The 16,686-nt window shown below is 49.0% G+C and overlaps 1 protein-coding gene across 1 annotated transcript in view; it reads right to left on the minus strand.

Annotated features, from left to right (window-relative positions):
* Positions 1–2,683: 2,683 nt before the first annotated feature.
* The window catches only part of CTNNBL1 (catenin beta like 1), a 163,461-nt gene continuing 149,458 nt past the window's right edge, over positions 2,684–16,686 (minus strand). Inside the window, exons 14-16 of the mRNA XM_036825769.1 lie at positions 14,218–14,355; positions 13,914–13,986; positions 2,684–2,880 (exon numbers count right to left, since the gene is read on the minus strand). Coding sequence (XP_036681664.1) covers positions 2,792–2,880; positions 13,914–13,986; positions 14,218–14,355 — 300 coding nt within the window. The 3' untranslated portion in view covers positions 2,684–2,791. The remainder of the gene's footprint in view (positions 2,881–13,913; positions 13,987–14,217; positions 14,356–16,686) is intronic.

Raw genomic sequence — 16,686 nt, forward strand, 5'->3', positions numbered from 1 at the left:
TCATCCTCATTTGAAAGTGAAGGTGTGAGTTCAAACTTGCTTTTAGTACAGGGACTTACTGGAAAAACAAACTCTCAGGAGGCAGTCTAACATAGGAAGCAGGGCAAAGCAGGGGGACTGTAGTTGAGGGGGTCAGTGGCCTGGAGCCCTACCTACCTTCTCTTCTATGTTGGCTTCTGATGCACTTGTGGGAAGCCTGGGGCTCAGGTAGAATACAGCTGGAAAACTGCTGGACAGAACTTCTCTGGATGGATAATCAGGTGACAGCAGTTGCTTCCAGGGATAGGGAGGCCTGGGGGCGGGTGGGAGATGGGAAGGGAGACGCCTCTCTGCATACCTATTGTTAAAATTTGAACTTCTATACCATGTACAAGCACTACCTGGGTAAAAACAAAATTTAAAAAGAAAATAAAGCTGAAGGACTAATGATCTAAGTACAAACCTTAGTTCAAAAAATTTAAGATTCTGAACTTATTTATGAAACAGAAACAGACTTATAGACATAGAGAACAGACTTGTGGTTGCCAAGGGGGAAGAGCGGTGGGGGAGGGATGGATTGGGAGTTGGGGATTAGCAGATGCAAACTGTTATATATAGGATGGATAAACAAGGTCCGACTGCACAGCACAGGGAACAATCATTTTGCTGTACACCAAAAACTAACACAACATTGTAAATCAACTATATTTCAATAAAAAATAAATTAAAAAAAATTTAAGATTCTATAGGTTACATTCGTTGTGAATTCATTAAATCCCATATGGACAGGGGAACAGATCGAAGTGGACTGTATCAGTCAGGGACCTGTGATTGTCTCCTGAACAAGGCAGCTCAAGGGAGGGCAGAGCACGGGCTGTGGAGTCAGACCTCGCTTTGAATGCCGGCTCCGTGCATACTGGTCCCAGGGCCTTGCACAAGTTACTTACCCTCTGGGACCTCAGTCTCGGCTTCAGTAAACCGGGGATAATGATGCCAGCAGGGCTGTTGTGCAGGTTAGAAAGAAGGGACGTAAAGTGAGTAGCACATAGCAGGTGTTTGATACATGGTCGCTATTATAATTACAGAAAAGTGAAATTAAAAAATAACTAAATCCAGGGGCTTCCCTGGTGGCACAGTGGTTGAGAATCTGCCTGCCAATGCAGCGGACACGGGTTCGAGCCCTGGTCTGGGAAGATCCCACATGCCGTGGGGCAACTAGGCCCGTGAGCCACAACTATTGAGCCTGCGCATCTGGAGCCTGTGCTCCGCAACAAGAGAGGTCGCGATAGTGAGAGGCCCGCGCATCGCGATGAAGAGTGACCCCCGCTCGCCGCAACTAGAGAAAGCCCTTGCACAGAAACGAAGACCCAACACAGCTAAAAATAAAAATAATAAATAAATAATAAAAAAATAAAAATTAAAAAAAACCCCAAAAAACTAAATCCACAATGTGACTGTAGGGCAACTCTGATTCTGTAACGGGCCCTGGAGCAGGCTCAAGATGCCTCTCTGGGGAGCGCTTACCTCATGGTAGTAAGAGGCACACCGTCCATCTTCCCGCCAGGCTGGACATGAGCACCGGGAGGGTAGGGCCTGCCTCACCCACCGCTCCGTCACCAGCCCAATCCGGGGTGATACAGGTGCCATCTGATTCCGAGTCCCCCTGGCGGGCTGCCTGGGATGGCGAACAGTTTCTCCCGGCATGTCAACTCTGGCCAGATGGTAGTGGCTGCCTGGAGCCCTGCCCCTGGGGGCTCACTGAGCAGCCAGAGCTGCTCTGACTGAATGGTGGCCACGGGCACAGCGCAGAGCATGCGGTGTCCCTCGTAGCGGACCTGCTGACCCTGGGCTAAACACTTCATTCTAAGTCGGTTGTCCTCCCACTCCTCACTCACGAGGACTCTATTCTCTGTGACAGAATAAAAACACGCTCAAGGACCGCTGACTTCTGTAGAGGAGGAGACCAGCTTTCTCACAGTCCCTGTAAAAGGGGTGAGACTGCAATTCTGAAGCCACAGACGTGTGAGGGAAGGACAAAAGAAATCACCAAATGGGTATTATTACCCCCGCTCTGCAGATGAAGGAAGTGAGATTCAAGAAGGTGAAGTCACTTATCCAAACTGCCACAGCTGGTAAACACTGCTGCTGGATGTGGACCCCCTGTCTACTCTGAAGTGGTAGCTCTCACCCTAACGCTAGGAACCACCTGGGGGCTTAGGACAGTACCAGCACCTGGGCCTCACTGGACATTCCGATTTCATCATTCTGGGGTGGGGCCCAACACTGATATGTACTTTTAAGCCCCCTTCCAACCAGAGCGACTCTGACGTGTGGCCGGGGTTCAGACCGCTGCTCTGAGGACTGTGTGCTCTGCAGGCGGTCTCGCAGTGCCAGGAAGCCCTCCCCAGGGTGCTTCTGCACGAGCCCCGTGCCCCGTGTTACACGCCCAGACTCTTTGTGTCAGGGCTGGAAGTCCCAGAGAGGCCCCCGGTCCATGCCTTCCCCTTTCCAGCTGCAGACGGGCAGCCTCACCGCAAGCCCCAGGGCAGCCACAGTGGCCACTTTATCACTCGTCTGCTCTCAGAGCCTCAGGTTCCTCACTGGAAGCGGGAGGCCAACCACTAAGCCTCCTCAGACGCGTTCCGTGAGCACTGCTGGGAAAGGTGTTGGGTAAAGGTTAGAAGGTACAGAGAACACGAGCCCAGGAATACCAAAACTAGCTTTTATTTGTCCAAAAGTCACATCGAGCTCCGTAAAAACTGTTTCTGGGGGAGGCCCAGAGAGAGTCCCTGCTGCCCAGGGCCAGGGGCCGCTAGAAGTTCTCCAGCAAGCCCAGGATGCGCTTCTGCTCGCTCTCCCGGAACTCCGGGCTCCGGCCGTCCCCGATGTTCTCCGCATACTCTGGGGAGACAGAGGCAGGGTTAGGCATGAATCTGAGGCGTGGGGTCCTTCGTGGCCGGGTCACATCATACCTCTCTCTGAACCCCAGCTCCCGTGGGGTGTGTGCTGTTCTAATGCCTCTAGTGGCACCCATGGTGGCAGTTGTGTGCAAACTCCTTGGTCTTGCATTCAAGGCCCACGGTGGAAAGGGCCCAACTCCCCTGTCCCTGCCTGCATTCCCCTCCTAGCTGCAGCCTTTCTTCACTTAACACACACAGTGGACGCTATTATGGGCAGGTGCTGCCCCAGACCCAGTGGTTCTCAGAGCGGCGACCCCAACCAACAGCAGCAACATCACGCAGGAACCTGTTAGAAATGCAGATCTGGGGACTTCCCTGGCGGTCCAGTGGTGAGGACTCGGTACTTTCACTGCCAGGGCCGGGGTTCAATCCCTGGTCGGGGAACTGAGATCCCACAAGCCGCGTGGTGCAGCCAAAATAAAAGAAATGTAGATTTGGGGGTCCAATTCAGACCTACTTATTAGGAAGTTCTGAGGATGGGGCCCAGCGGTCTGTGAGAACAAGTCCTCCAGGCAGTGCGGATGCTGCTCCCATTTGAGAACCACTATTTGAGGCAATGGGGATAAAGTCCTGATCAAAACAGGTGACAACCTCTGCACTTGTGGAGCCTACTTTCTAGTGGGGGAGACAAACCGAAAGGTAAGTAAAATATATAGGGTGGCTGTCAGAAGGCCTCACAGAGATGGGGGATTTGATTAAAGACCTGAAGCAGGTGTGTGGGGGAATACCTAGGAGCGAGTGGCAGAGCGGCCAGCAGAGCAGGGGCTGAGAGGGGAGCAAGCCTGGACCCTCTGAGGTGAGCACGGAGCTCAGAGCCGGGGAGGGGCGGGGCACAGGTCGTGTTGGGCCACTGTCAGGACTTTGGACTTTCCCCTGAGATGAGAAGTTATAAGAGAGTTTTAAGCAGAAGAATGACATGATTTGACTTTAACCAGCTCACTCTAGCTGCAGTGTGGAAGATACCCTGAAGGTGGCAAGGGCAGAAGGAAGGAGATGTGATTTGATTGGTGGTTTGGTCCAAGGAGGTCATGGTAGAGGTGAGAAGTCTTCAGATTTTAGATGTATTCTGAAGGTGGATCCAGCAGGATTTACTGAGAGACTGGAAATGGGGCGTGAGAGAAAGAGATGTGGATAGTGAAGTTGCTAAGAAATACGACAGGGTAGTGGAGAGGGTGACAGGGAGCTTGGAATTCCTCCAAGGAATAAGGGGAACAGGTGTCTGCACCACCAAGGAGGGGGGCTGGGGTACAGTCCACTGACATGAGATGGAAACAAATGGGTGTTTTTTGGAAAGAGGGAGGGAGAAAGAATGGTCTAGAGACGCCCAGGAGGAGCGTGGAAGGCCCCCTTCCCTGTCTCCAGTGGTAAAAGGCACGTGGGAAAAAGTAGGTACCACTTGAGAGGACCCATCCCTGGTAGAGACAGTTTTAGTTAGAGCAGGGAGATAAAGGAAATACGCCTAAAGAGGATGGGAATACAGGACATGATGTTGATGACAGGACATAATCAAAGAGTTGTAAGGTGGGTAAACATATGGTCCCGTTTCCCCTGTTATCCCAACAGAGTACTTAACACACCTCCATTTTATTCTCAAAAGTGTCCTGGCCCCCCCAGATTATGTGGTCAGCTGGTTTTAGGAGGCGGGAAGGGGTGCGATATGGCACAGAAATGATGTGTGGAGCTTAGGGACGAGAGTGCAGGGCCCGAGTGGCGAGTGGGGCCCCGGGCTTCCTGCGGTGACTCCCAGGAGCAGGTGCACAGAGCACAGTGGACGGGGAGGGGAGACGGAGATCCAACTCCTCTGTGTGCTGAGTGTGCCCTGCCCCGCCCTCAGACAGGAGATGGTGCAACATTGTGGGCTGTGTTTGTATCCTGACTCTGACTCACAATCCTAGGTGGCCTTGAGCGGTCTCCCCCTCCACAAATGCATGTAAAGAACCTATAATAACAGATGTTCAAGATACGCTAGTTCCCTCCCTGAGCCTGCTTCGCTCAGGCCAGCAACATCTCTGGGGGAAACACCACACATCCTTCAAGGACACCTTCTCCACGAAGCCCCGCCCGCTCACCTCTGACTCCTGTTCCTGTCCTCAGGCCTCTGTCTCCACCGCAGGCCTGACTTCTAGATCATCCTCTACTTGTCCCCTCTCTCCCTCTAGACTGACAGATTCATGAAGGTAGGGGCTTTCGCCTTACTTTCAGCTAAATTCCCAGCAGAGCCGGGCTGAGAGCCAACTACCAGTCCGGTGCTGTGAATAAGCTCTCAGGGCAGTGGATCAGGATGAGTGCCTGCGGGTCTGCCCCCAGCTCCCTGCCTGGGGTGGCCTGAGATGGAACAATAGAAAACTCTCTTGCAAGAGGCTTCTGCATAATAAAACATCTGCTCATCCAAATCAGACAAAGAGTGGGGAAAGGGAAGAAAGCCTGCAAACCCTCCCCTACCTCCCATCCCCCACCATGATGGAGAAATAACCTTGCCCCTGCCACTTCTTCATTTTTCCTCCGTCCTCTTTATTACTTTGGACATGTGCCGGAAAACGGGACTTGGGATTCAGACATGTGCCAGCTGTGTGTCTCCCCCTGGAAATCATCCTCTTCTGTTAGGCCTATCCATCACCTCCAACAGCAAACGGCTGTGATCCCTTCTATTAAGGCTCCTTAAAGGGAGGGCTGGGGTGATGGGAGAACAGAAACTGGGCTGCGGGAGAAGGCTAGGGGCTGTATGTAAGTGGTATCTCTTACTCACATGTGAATGATCTAGTTCCTGCCCCAGGAGAGAGAGGAATGACCATTATAGCATTTAATACCCTCAGAGGCATGGTCTGAAAGCAAGTCTTAATGGATTGAACTAACACTTTGTTCTCCTAATGTATTCTCAGACCCAGGAGAGAGGGAAGTGGAGAAACAGTCTGATTCTTTGGGGCAGTGATTTTTTTCCAAGTAAAGCCAACTTCCCTGGAGGGACCTAATCTCTTTCCAGGGATGCGCAGAGTACAGGACCAAAGTCTGTATCAATCCCCTGCTGAATCATCCCTACCAAGGACTTAGAAAAACACATGCCACCGCTGTACACAGAGCACCCACCCAATGGACAAGTCTCCTCTGTTGCTCCGCATGCGGGGAAGGAGGAAACAGTCAGATTACCTGCTCTCTGGAGATGGGCTGTGAAGGAAGTTAGTAGGATCTGGAAGAGGGGCTATCCTGTACAGAGTGGAATGGGACCTCACATGTGGTGAACACTGTTTACGTGCCAGGCATTTATCTATATTGTCTCATATAATCTTTGCAGCAATCCTATAAGGCAAAGAGCACCATCTCTGTTTACAGAGATGAGGAAACTGAGGCGTATTAGAGAACTGAAGCAACCTGCCCAAGTCTAGGATGGTAGAGGAGCTGATATTCAAACCAAGAACATGTGTCAGAAGTGAAAAAGGCACGTCAAAAGCCATGGGGGTGGGGCTGGGGAGCTGGTCCCCAAAGTGGCATCCTCTTACCTAGGCAGTATCTTACCCTGCCTGTTCCCCATCCTTTGGGGAAAAAATCTCCAAAGCACCCCAGCTGTGGCAGGGCTACAACGTCCTCATAAAAGGTAAGGCTCTTCAGTGCTTTGTGACCACCTAGAGGGGTGGGATGGGGGTGGGTGGGATAGGGAGGGTGGGAGGGAGACGCAAGAGGGAGGAGATATGGGGATATATGTATATGTATAGCTGATTCACTTTGTTATAAAGCAGAAACTAACACACCATTGTAAAGCAATTATACTCCAATAAAGATGTTTAAAAAAAAAAAAAAAAAGGTAAGGCTCTGGAGGGAATGTCCTGGAGTAAAGGGGCCTCAGCAGCCAGAACAGATGTGGAGTGGGTTGCTGGGGCCATGCTCCCTCATGCCAGGTCACTGAGTGTCAGGGCTGGCAGGCCTCTCAGAAATGTACTGCAACTGGATGGACAGGTGACCGGCCAGGGTCCCGCAGCGAGCCAGCCACAGGGCCAGGCCCAGCGGGTCTGACAAGCCCCGAGCGCTCTCCCACTGGCCGTGGCAGCTGGTACCAGCTGTGCACCTCACCTCTCACCCTCCACCCCTTACCCCAACTCATTCTTTGTTTCCAGAGTAGAATCCTGTTTGGAGCAAGCCTTGGTGGCGCCAGCTACCTCTGGTTATTAAAGCTGCTGCAGCAGTTTATAAATATTGAACGGATTCCTCCCAGAGGTCTTGGGAAAGAGTCCTCTTTGCTCTGTGCGCGCGCGCGCGTGTGTGTGTGTGTGTGTGTGTGTGTGTGTGTGTGTGTAAGAAAGGGAGAGAATGCAGGAAAAAGAGAGACACTAGATGAAGGGAGAACTTCAGGGTGGGGGAGAGGGAGAGGGGAGACAGGAAGAGCGTGAGTCGGGCCGGAGAGTGAGAAACACGGTGTACACATAGACTCCCTTCTCGACTTCTCCAGCATTTTCAAATGCTCTTACAATAAAGGCTTTGATGGAGCTCAAAAACAGGCAGCAGTGCTGAACGCATAAATATTAAAGCAAACTTTAGACAGCAGGTTTACTATTCAGACATGGAACACAAGCTGTTCTGTGTTTGGTAAGAGGAAGAGGGAGGGACACCTGGGCTGGCGGATGGGGAAGGACTGTCTTCGATGACAGAGACTGGGACCAGCGCTCACAAGCCTGGTTCAGATCCCTGGACCTTAAGCCTTAAACACTCACCCTTGAAAAAGTGCAGGAGGAAGGGTGAGTGGGGAGAAGCGGAACGCCAATATTTTTACACTGAAAATGCTTGAAGACATAGAAATAATCACAAAATAGAAACTGGGAAAGTAAAATCCTTTGAGGTCTAACAGAGAGTCCTTAACGACAAGGATGAGTGTGGAGGGACTAATGTTACTTCTCTAGGAGGAGGAAGTTGTGCTGGGGCTGCAAGTGGGGATATAAGCTTCATCAGGGATCTGATTAAAATGAAACCTACTTAAAGGAGGAGGAGAAGGAAACTTACCCTTTGCTTACGGTGCTAACAGGGTCACATCCCCATAGACCATTTTCCCACAGACCTTTCGGCTGCTTGAAAAAGCACCACCTACCCCTTCCACCCCCACCAGGCCCTGAGGAGTATGGCCTGGGTGCTGGTCCATGGGCTTTCCTGCCAGCACCGGTGAAAGGATTAAGCCAGGGAAGGGAAGGAAGGAACCTGCATTTACTGAGCAAGTATTCTGTCCCAGGCCCCCAACTGCATCTCAACCTCAGCCTTCCTTGGGGCAGTATTCACTTTCGGTTTGTTTCTTACAGAGGAGTAAAGGAAGGCTCAAACAGGTTATCTACTAACTTACCCCAAGTTACAGAGAGCCAGAATTCTTGCTGGTCTGTGCCTCTCAGTTCTGCTTATCCTGCGTGAGCTGGGATGCGAATCACAATGGTGACGACGGTAGCTACCATTATCAGGCACTTATTACGTGCCAACATGTAGGCACTTTACCTGCAGCACCTTATCTAATTCCCACAGCAACCTTTTGAGGCAGATTACCCTCATCTTATAGACACTGTGGCTTAGGGAGAGGGCAAGTAGCTGCCTAAGGTTAAACAGCCCCTCCGGGGTCCTTTCCTGCCTCCCAACCCTAGAGGCCACAGCAGCCATGGCCTGGTGCAAGTCACGCACATCAACGTGTCACCAGAAGAGAAACCCTATCAGCTTCTGCAGCTTTCAAATCACAGAAGCAAAGCTCAGGTTACCAAGAGCTGAAATCAATATGGAAATACATGTTTATGAGCTTCTGAGAGAAGACTTCAAGCCATAAAGAACACAAGCAAATCAAAGGGCCGGGAGCCAATCTCTGAAAGCATTCTGAAGTCTTTGGCTCAGTCTTTTCGCCACCAGTGACAGTTTTGAGTCAGTAATCCTCTAAGCTTTCCTCTGCCAAACAGCCCAGCACCACCTGACCTTCCAACAACTTTCACCAGTGACTAAAACATTCAGGAGACTCACCAGAGGCTTCCATGGTAACCCTTGGCACAAGTATTTATACTAAGAAGTATTCCCAGGTCACAGCTCCTACTCCATGTCCAAGGAGAGGACCACTCAATGTACATCTGCATCTGCCTATGGAGGTCCTTCACAGGCTTCAGGAAGCCATCTCCTTACTTACAGTCATCAACCTCACAGGAACGGAACACACAAGGGTGGCTGCCAGGGGCTGGGGGAGGAGGGAATGGGGAGTAAGTGTTTCATGGGTACAGAGTTTCAGTTTTGCAAGATGAAAATAAGTTCTATGGACAGGTGGTGGTGATAGCTGCAATGGTTAAAATGGTAACTCCCATGCATATTTTACCACAATTAAAAAAAAAACCCCAAGCACCTCCTCCTCTGTGCAGCCTCTCTGGATCTTCAAGCTCCTTTTTAATCTCCAGCAGAATTAACTGTGCTTTCTTGAGTCTCACTCCATATCTTAGCACTGACTTCAATCTGCTTTGTGTTGTGCTTATTTATTTCACATGTGATGGCACTGAATTGCCTTGGGGACAGGGCCTCCTAAGTGTCTCACTCATCTAAGGAGCCCACCTAGTGCCCTGTGATGCCAGTGGGTACTCTGTAAAGGTGGATGCCCTAAATTTTCTTTCTTAAAATGCAGTAGGAGTGTATCAGCCAATTGGTACAGTTAGAGCTCTCCTTTCTGCCAGATGGAAGACCGACTGAGTCTGGATCCAGTTTCCAGCATTAATAATGACTTGGGTAACATCCCTTAACCTCCACAAGTCTTAGTTACCTTAACTGCAAAATGGAGACTGTAATCCTGCTTTTAGGACCGTCGTGAGAACCAGAGAACATACATTAAAAGCCTGGCACAGAGGACATGCTCGGGAGTGACCACTCTACCTACAGTGGTCCCGGATTTCTGGAACAGCACAAAGAAGCCTGAAGCACCACCTCAGCCAGCACCCTCAATAAGCATTAGCTGAGCCCCTTCTCTGCACCAGGCGTGCTCCAGGCACCGGAAGATAAAAGCCAGGACGACTGTCACTGCCCTTTCAGAGCACGTGGTCCTTCTCTGGCACAGAGACCACCGTCCCCTAGGCGGGCAGCAGAGGCCTCAGGCCAGAGCTGCTGCAAGTTCAGGGAAAGCTGGACTTTGGGAGCACTGAGTAAGCAGTCTGCAAACCAAGGGACTTTAATGAGCCATCAATTATTCCCAGCTCTCTTGGCACCCCCAACAGAAAAGGAGGGAGGAAGATCGTGAGAAAGGGGACTGAAATATAATGGGAAGAGTCCCCTGCTGGGCTTGCCTCATCAGCGTTTTCCTGAGACCTCAAGGGATACATCAGCTGTCATCCTGCCAGCAAAAGTTAGGAAATATATAGGCCATAAAATCAAAGAAAAAAGCTTGCATCTAATTAGCATGTTTAAAAAAAAAAAAAAAAGGAAGCAACCCAAACTGAAAAACAAAATTAAAATCAAAGAGGACAGACTGATGCGCTGGTTTTCCTTCTGAGGCTCTGTTTTTTCGCGCACTGTGATGGAGTGAAGGGTGGAGGCAGGAGGGGGAGGGCGGGAAGGCTTTTAGGAGGTGGGCCTGAGCAGAGCCCGGACGCCACCCCTACCCAGCCCTGCGGTGGCCTCGCCCCTTTCCAACCTCAGCACTGCCCCGAGGGTGCTCACTGCACCACTTTCAGGGCCTGCTGAGAGGCAGCCTGTGGCACAGCTCCACCACCCCACACCGCGGGCAGATGGGCTTCCTGGGGCCAGCGTGAGCCCTTTATTATAACCTTAACCTTCTCTCTGGAGAGAACTCTTTCTTTCGTTTGTTTTCAGTGGTCAGCGTCCCGTGAGGACTTCTTTGACCTGGGCAACGACATCTAATTTCCTGGCTTTAAATACCACCTCCATACTACTGACTTCAAATTGTCCAAACAAGCACCTCTCCCTCCCCAATGAGAATGTCTACTCTCTGCTGGCCAACAAAGGGATGTAGGCGCTACCCGTACCCCAAACTCACCGTGTACCCAACAGAACTCGAGAGACTTGCCCAGCAATACTCCCAACCCCACCCAATGCTCCAGCCTCCCTCACCCCTGCTTGGCCTCCACTGATGTGGCAGAGTCCGTATGAAGGCCGCTGATGTCCTGTGTTGGACCTCTGCTCCTTCTGCCTGGGACGTGCCTTTCCCTCTGGGACACCATTCCCAGTCCTGGGAGGAGCCTTTCCTCCCCTGGGATTCCTTGGTATGGCCTGTGCCTCCATTACTGCCCCCTTATCACTCCCTTAATGCTGTTCACAACTTTAACGCAGCACCTAGCACATCATGGTTAGTTTCGAGTATCGCTTCCAGCTAGACCATGAACCCTCAAGGATAGGGATCTTGCTTATTTATTATTCCTTGTATCTCTAGTACTGGATACAGAGCTTGGCACCCAGCAATGCCAGCTGAGTAGTTGTTGGAGTGTGTATTTCACTTAGCTTGATTATGGTTGGCCATTTCTACATCTATGTTCCCCAGAAGACTATAAGCTCCATGAGGGCAGGTGCTGTGTGACACCTTAGTAGCACAGTATTAGCACTGTGCCGAGCCCTGAGGAGAGTCTCAGTAAACATTTGCCAATTTAAATTCACACAAGGGTAGAGTTTAATTCAACAATGTTTAAAATATTCACCGGGTGTCCATTATGTGCCTGGCATTGCTCTAGGTGCTGAGGAGACACGGGGAACGAGCCAATGTCCCTACGTCACGGAGCTTACATTTTAATGTATGAGACACACAAACCAAGGAAACAAAGACATAAATAAAAATAATTACAGATTGTGATAAGGGCTAGGAAGGAAATAAACTGGGTGCTAAGATGGGAAATAACACATGGAGAGAAGTGGATTGATTCAGGTTGGAGACTGGAGGCAGACATGGCAGCTTTACTAATGGATTGGCTGTGAAGGGTGATGGCGAGAGAGCTGAAGGGCCGGACCTGGGTCTGGAAGGATGGATCTGAGAGTCTGGACAGAGCGGGAAAAGAAAGCAACAGGGGAGAGGAACAAGAGTGGTGGGAATGAACACAGCATCTGTGCAGGCTGCTCACCTGCCCAGACAATCAACAAATGTCTATTCAGCACCCAGTATGCGCCCAGTGCTTTAACAGGCACTTGGGGAATAAACTGGGATCTGAGGGAGACAGAGGCTGGCTCACAGCAAATGAAAATCCTGAATAACCTCAGGTATATGTGTTAGGATCTCTGAAAGAAAAGCATCCACCTACTACGTGTCAGCACCTGTTAAAAACACTTTTCCTTTCTCAGATCACTGTTTTGATCACAGGAATGGAGGTGCAGGGAGAAGCCTAAATGCAGGAGAGTAGAGCTGAGAGTAATAAAAAGTTCTAATTGAACATGTGGGCGTTGAAAGTAAATGCCATTTAAAGGCTGGGGTTGCAAATCACCACAGCTGCACCTTAGGGAGGAGGTGGCATGACACTCTGAGCAGTAACTCATGTGAATGTGACACTGAGAAAGAGGAGGGAGCACCCATGATGCCACTGTGGAAGATGCTAGGCTAGGCTCATGAACAAGTTCCCCCTTTCCTCCTTCTGAGGGAGAAGACAATACATTCCAATGCCTCGAAGGCTCCATCTGCAAAATGGGCACGACGGATTTACCATCCCCACCCTCCTGGGAGGGCTGTGCTGATCATGTGATTTCCAGTCCTATGTTTTCACTCACAGTGTTCCTTTGTTTTGGAATGTCTAAGACCCAGCTCAATGTTACTATTCCCACAAGGCTTCCCATGGGGTTTTAGCCATGCCTCACTTATAATGCTGCTGATGATAATCATCATCATAATAGTTCGTAATACTCATAATAGCTAACATTTGCCAAGAACTTATTAACTTGAGATATTTTCCATATATCATCTCATTTAATCCTCTTACCTAATCTATGAGGTCCCAGGGCAATTAGATACCTTGCCCAAGGTATCACAGTAAACAGCAGAGCCAGGATTCTGTTTCAGAAGCCAGATCCCAGAACCCATGGCTCTTAACTTCTCTTCACTTTATTATATGTATCATTTATCTCCACATTTCATCTCCCACGTGTAACGGGAGTTATAAGCCACTTACAGGCAAACTCTTTGAGTAAATCTGGCCTAATCTCTCATCTTAGAAGTGGGCAGGACAAGGGTCAGAGAGAGAGAGACGATGTGCCTGCAGTTACGTCCATCACGACTCTCTCTCTGAACTCTGGCATTATCAGTACTGTAAAGGCCAATACGGGCTTCTAGCCGCCACGTGTGTTAGTCTGTGCTAAGTGGCCCGAGGGTGGAACCGCACCACAGAGCTGACTGAGAGCGTGCTCAACGACTGGAGGCCTCTTGGGAGCCGCTCCAGCTGAGTCAGGTCCAGCCAAAGATACAACAGCATTTGACAGACCCGTTGGGGTAGGTGAAGGACATTCACCCAAGCACTTTCTGTGTGCCAGGCACTACACTGGATGCTATCATGTAAGTATCTTGTGAACTTTTGCAAAATTTCTTCTAGATCATGCTCACACAGCTGGGGGAAGGCAGAGCTAGCACTGGAAAGCAGGCATGCTTTTTCTACTACACCACACTGCCTCAGATTCACTTCCTTCTGCCTTAATTCCAGGTAGTTCTTGTTACTTCCTTGTTTTTTTTCCCTAAGAAAGCAATTTCCTTCCACTACATGCAGTTTGGAACTGGATTTTTTTATTTCTTGTTTGGTGTTTTTCTGTTTTGTTTTTAAATTTCCAACCCCTAGTGCTTCTTGTTATGTGTTTTTAAAATTCTGGAACTAGAGGGTCAGAGGCAGAGAATAACTAGGTTAGTCTTCGGTATTCTGACAAGATGACCTGGACACACACTGAACTGGACAACACACTTAAGCCTTCAGTGCAGAGAATGCTATGCACCAAATTCCAGGGATATTGACAGAGATAGAAAGAAAGCATCGTCTAATTCCCTGGAGCCCCAGACACAAGCAACGTGCAACTCACCCTTGATGATGTGCCTGACAATTTTGATAGAGCTTCCACGCATATTTAGGATTTGGTGAACCCTCTGGCGAATCTAATAAGGAAGGGGAAGAGTGGAAAGAGAAAGAAAAAGCATCATTTGCCCTGGTAGACATCAGAATACGTCGTATTGAAAGTATTCACCTCACCCCCATCCCTAAAAAAGAGGGCCCACATAGAGTGAAGGAATTCAAGGAGAGTGTGATCCACTCCATTCTACCTAAGCAGGTGGCAAGCAAGGAGGCAGGGAAGGAAGGACCCATCCAGGAGGGCAGCCCCCTCCTACCTGGGGCACATTGGCATTGCAGATCTCTGCCATGATGTAGCAGATGTGCTGGAGAACAAAAAGCCCTGCGTCCAAGCGCCGGAGGTAGAACTCATCCTCAATGTCATTGTCTATGATTTCTCCACGCCGGACCATGTCCTAGAAATGAATGAACGTTTGGGAATAAAATCCACACAGTGAGTGAAGGAGGAAAGAATAGGTTTCTAGTCCACCCATAATACACAGAAGAATAGTAATTACAACTACAACAACAAAAGAAAACCACTCTGCCTCGATTTGCCTCCTGCTTCTCTCATTATTCTGAAGTATCTTATGTTCTCTTGTTGGCCCAGGGAGTCAAGATTAAAGTCCATTTTTCCTATACAGTGACTCAGGGCCAAAATGATCTCATCAACATATTCAACCTGAAAAAATAAGCTGATGGGGACACAAATCTATTCATCTGCTTCTACTCATTCTTTACTCTTTGGTTCCAGCCTCCATAAATAACCTCTCTACAGATATACTTAACTCTCTTTCCCTTCCAAATCAAGTTAACCTAGGGAAGAGAGGTCTGCTTTCTCTACGATTCTGTCTTGGTACCCTGGTGATGGCACAGGTACCCAATCTATGCGTCCCTTTTGGCTTACATTTTGTTAGATGCAAAATGCTGCCCATCTTTTCATTTTGTTCCACAAGTTCAATCCTCCCTCAAGGTCAAAGTCCTAATTAGTGATGGGAGTCTCTTTCCTAAACTTTTGTAACCCCAGACCTATCAGACTTGCTGTCCCCATATCTATTCCTCTCTAGCAGATTCTTTAGAAAAAACAAAAACAAAAACAGCTTTATTGAGATACAATTGACATACCATACAATCAGTATAGTCAGAGTTGTGTAACCACCATCACAATCATTGTAGAATATTTTCATTCCCCTCCACCTCCAAAGTCCCTCATCCAGTGGATTATCACCACCTCTGCCAAGAGGGCTCTTCTTCCCAACTCAGGGACTTTAGGGCCTTCCTTCCTAGGGATTCTGGGGTATCTCTCAAGCCAACACTGTTTTTAAGCTACCTCTCCTACAGAGCCTTCCCTGATTATTTAAAGCTAAAAACTCCTCCTTTCCAAAATTCCTGACAGCACCCTTGCAGGTCACTCCATGACACGACCTCTTCTGGCACGTCGTATTCACACTGATTTCAGCTATCATCAGCTCCCTGTTTCTATAGCTCCCTTTATGTCATGAGGGTGAACTGTGAGCTCTGTGAAAGTAGGGACTGAATTCTGTCTTTACATCCCCAGCTCAGTAAACATCCATGCAGTGAATGAAAGGAAAAAGACATCTCTGTTTTAGGCTCTCAGCTCTCAGGAGTCAGAACTGGATGAGGGACTCATTCTACACGACTAGCGACTGGTCTAAGAAGACAGGTGCTTGAATCCATGCTTTTGATGACAACAATCCATTTCTTAATTCCGTCAGTGGTTTTATGGCCACGGTTCCCTCTGACAACTCAGGCTCCTGTCACTGACAGAAGCCCTTGGGACCCTGCTTTCCACTCTCCCAAACTCGAAGGACTTACCACTGTGGTCATCAATCTCCAACCAGCATCCTTCAGAGACTATTTAGATGCAGATAACATGCTTCTTTATTTGCCCAGGGGGCCAGCCTGCAGCTACACAAGGCTACTTTTCATCTCACTCCCAAAGGCCTCTGTCTGTGAGGCAAAAGAGGGCTCTAGATTTGCCAGGCCTTGCACTGCCCAGTAAATCACCACCACTAATTCATAGCTTCGTTTAGTAGCAAATTCCTTGGTAATCTGGTTATAGTGCTAATGTTCATGAGGTAGTCATGGAGCACTGGACTGATGTCCAAGGAGTTTAAAAGTAGAAGGGCCTCTTTAGTTTCTCATTTGCTCATAATCGTAACTTCCTGCTCCAGAACTCCTAAGTGTTCAGCAGCTGGGGGCCCAGGAAGGAAAATTACTCTTGACTTTCACTCATGCAAAAAGCATTTGCTGCTAATACTTCACATTTCTATAATGCTGCAGAGTTTAAAGTGTTATTATGTATATGGTCCTTATTACCAAATTTAAAGAGAGCAGGGAAGGGATTATTAATCCCACTGTACAAATTAGAATCCAAGGCACACAGAGGTTAAGTAAGTTGCTCATAATTACCAGTTACTAGAATATGGACTCCCCGGGGACAGGAATCCTGTCTGATTCACCTCTGAGGTGGAAATGAATAACATGAAGCACAGGGTTCAGATCTGGACCCTGCTAAGTGCCTAGTGGCAAGAACACCTTTCTAAGCATTGAGTTAAGGCAGAAAAGGAATGAAAATGGAGGTAAGGGGATGCCCTGGTCTTAGTCACCAAGAAGCTGACTGTCTATACGGGAAGGTCACAGTAACACAGAAAATGACCAAAAAGTAAAGGGATACAGTGCGCCCACAAATTTAAAGTAATTACAAGTGGTGGGTGCTAATCAGG

This window comes from Balaenoptera musculus, chromosome 15, assembly GCF_009873245.2.
Source record: "Balaenoptera musculus isolate JJ_BM4_2016_0621 chromosome 15, mBalMus1.pri.v3, whole genome shotgun sequence".
NCBI classification, from domain to species: Eukaryota; Metazoa; Chordata; class Mammalia; order Artiodactyla; family Balaenopteridae; genus Balaenoptera; species Balaenoptera musculus.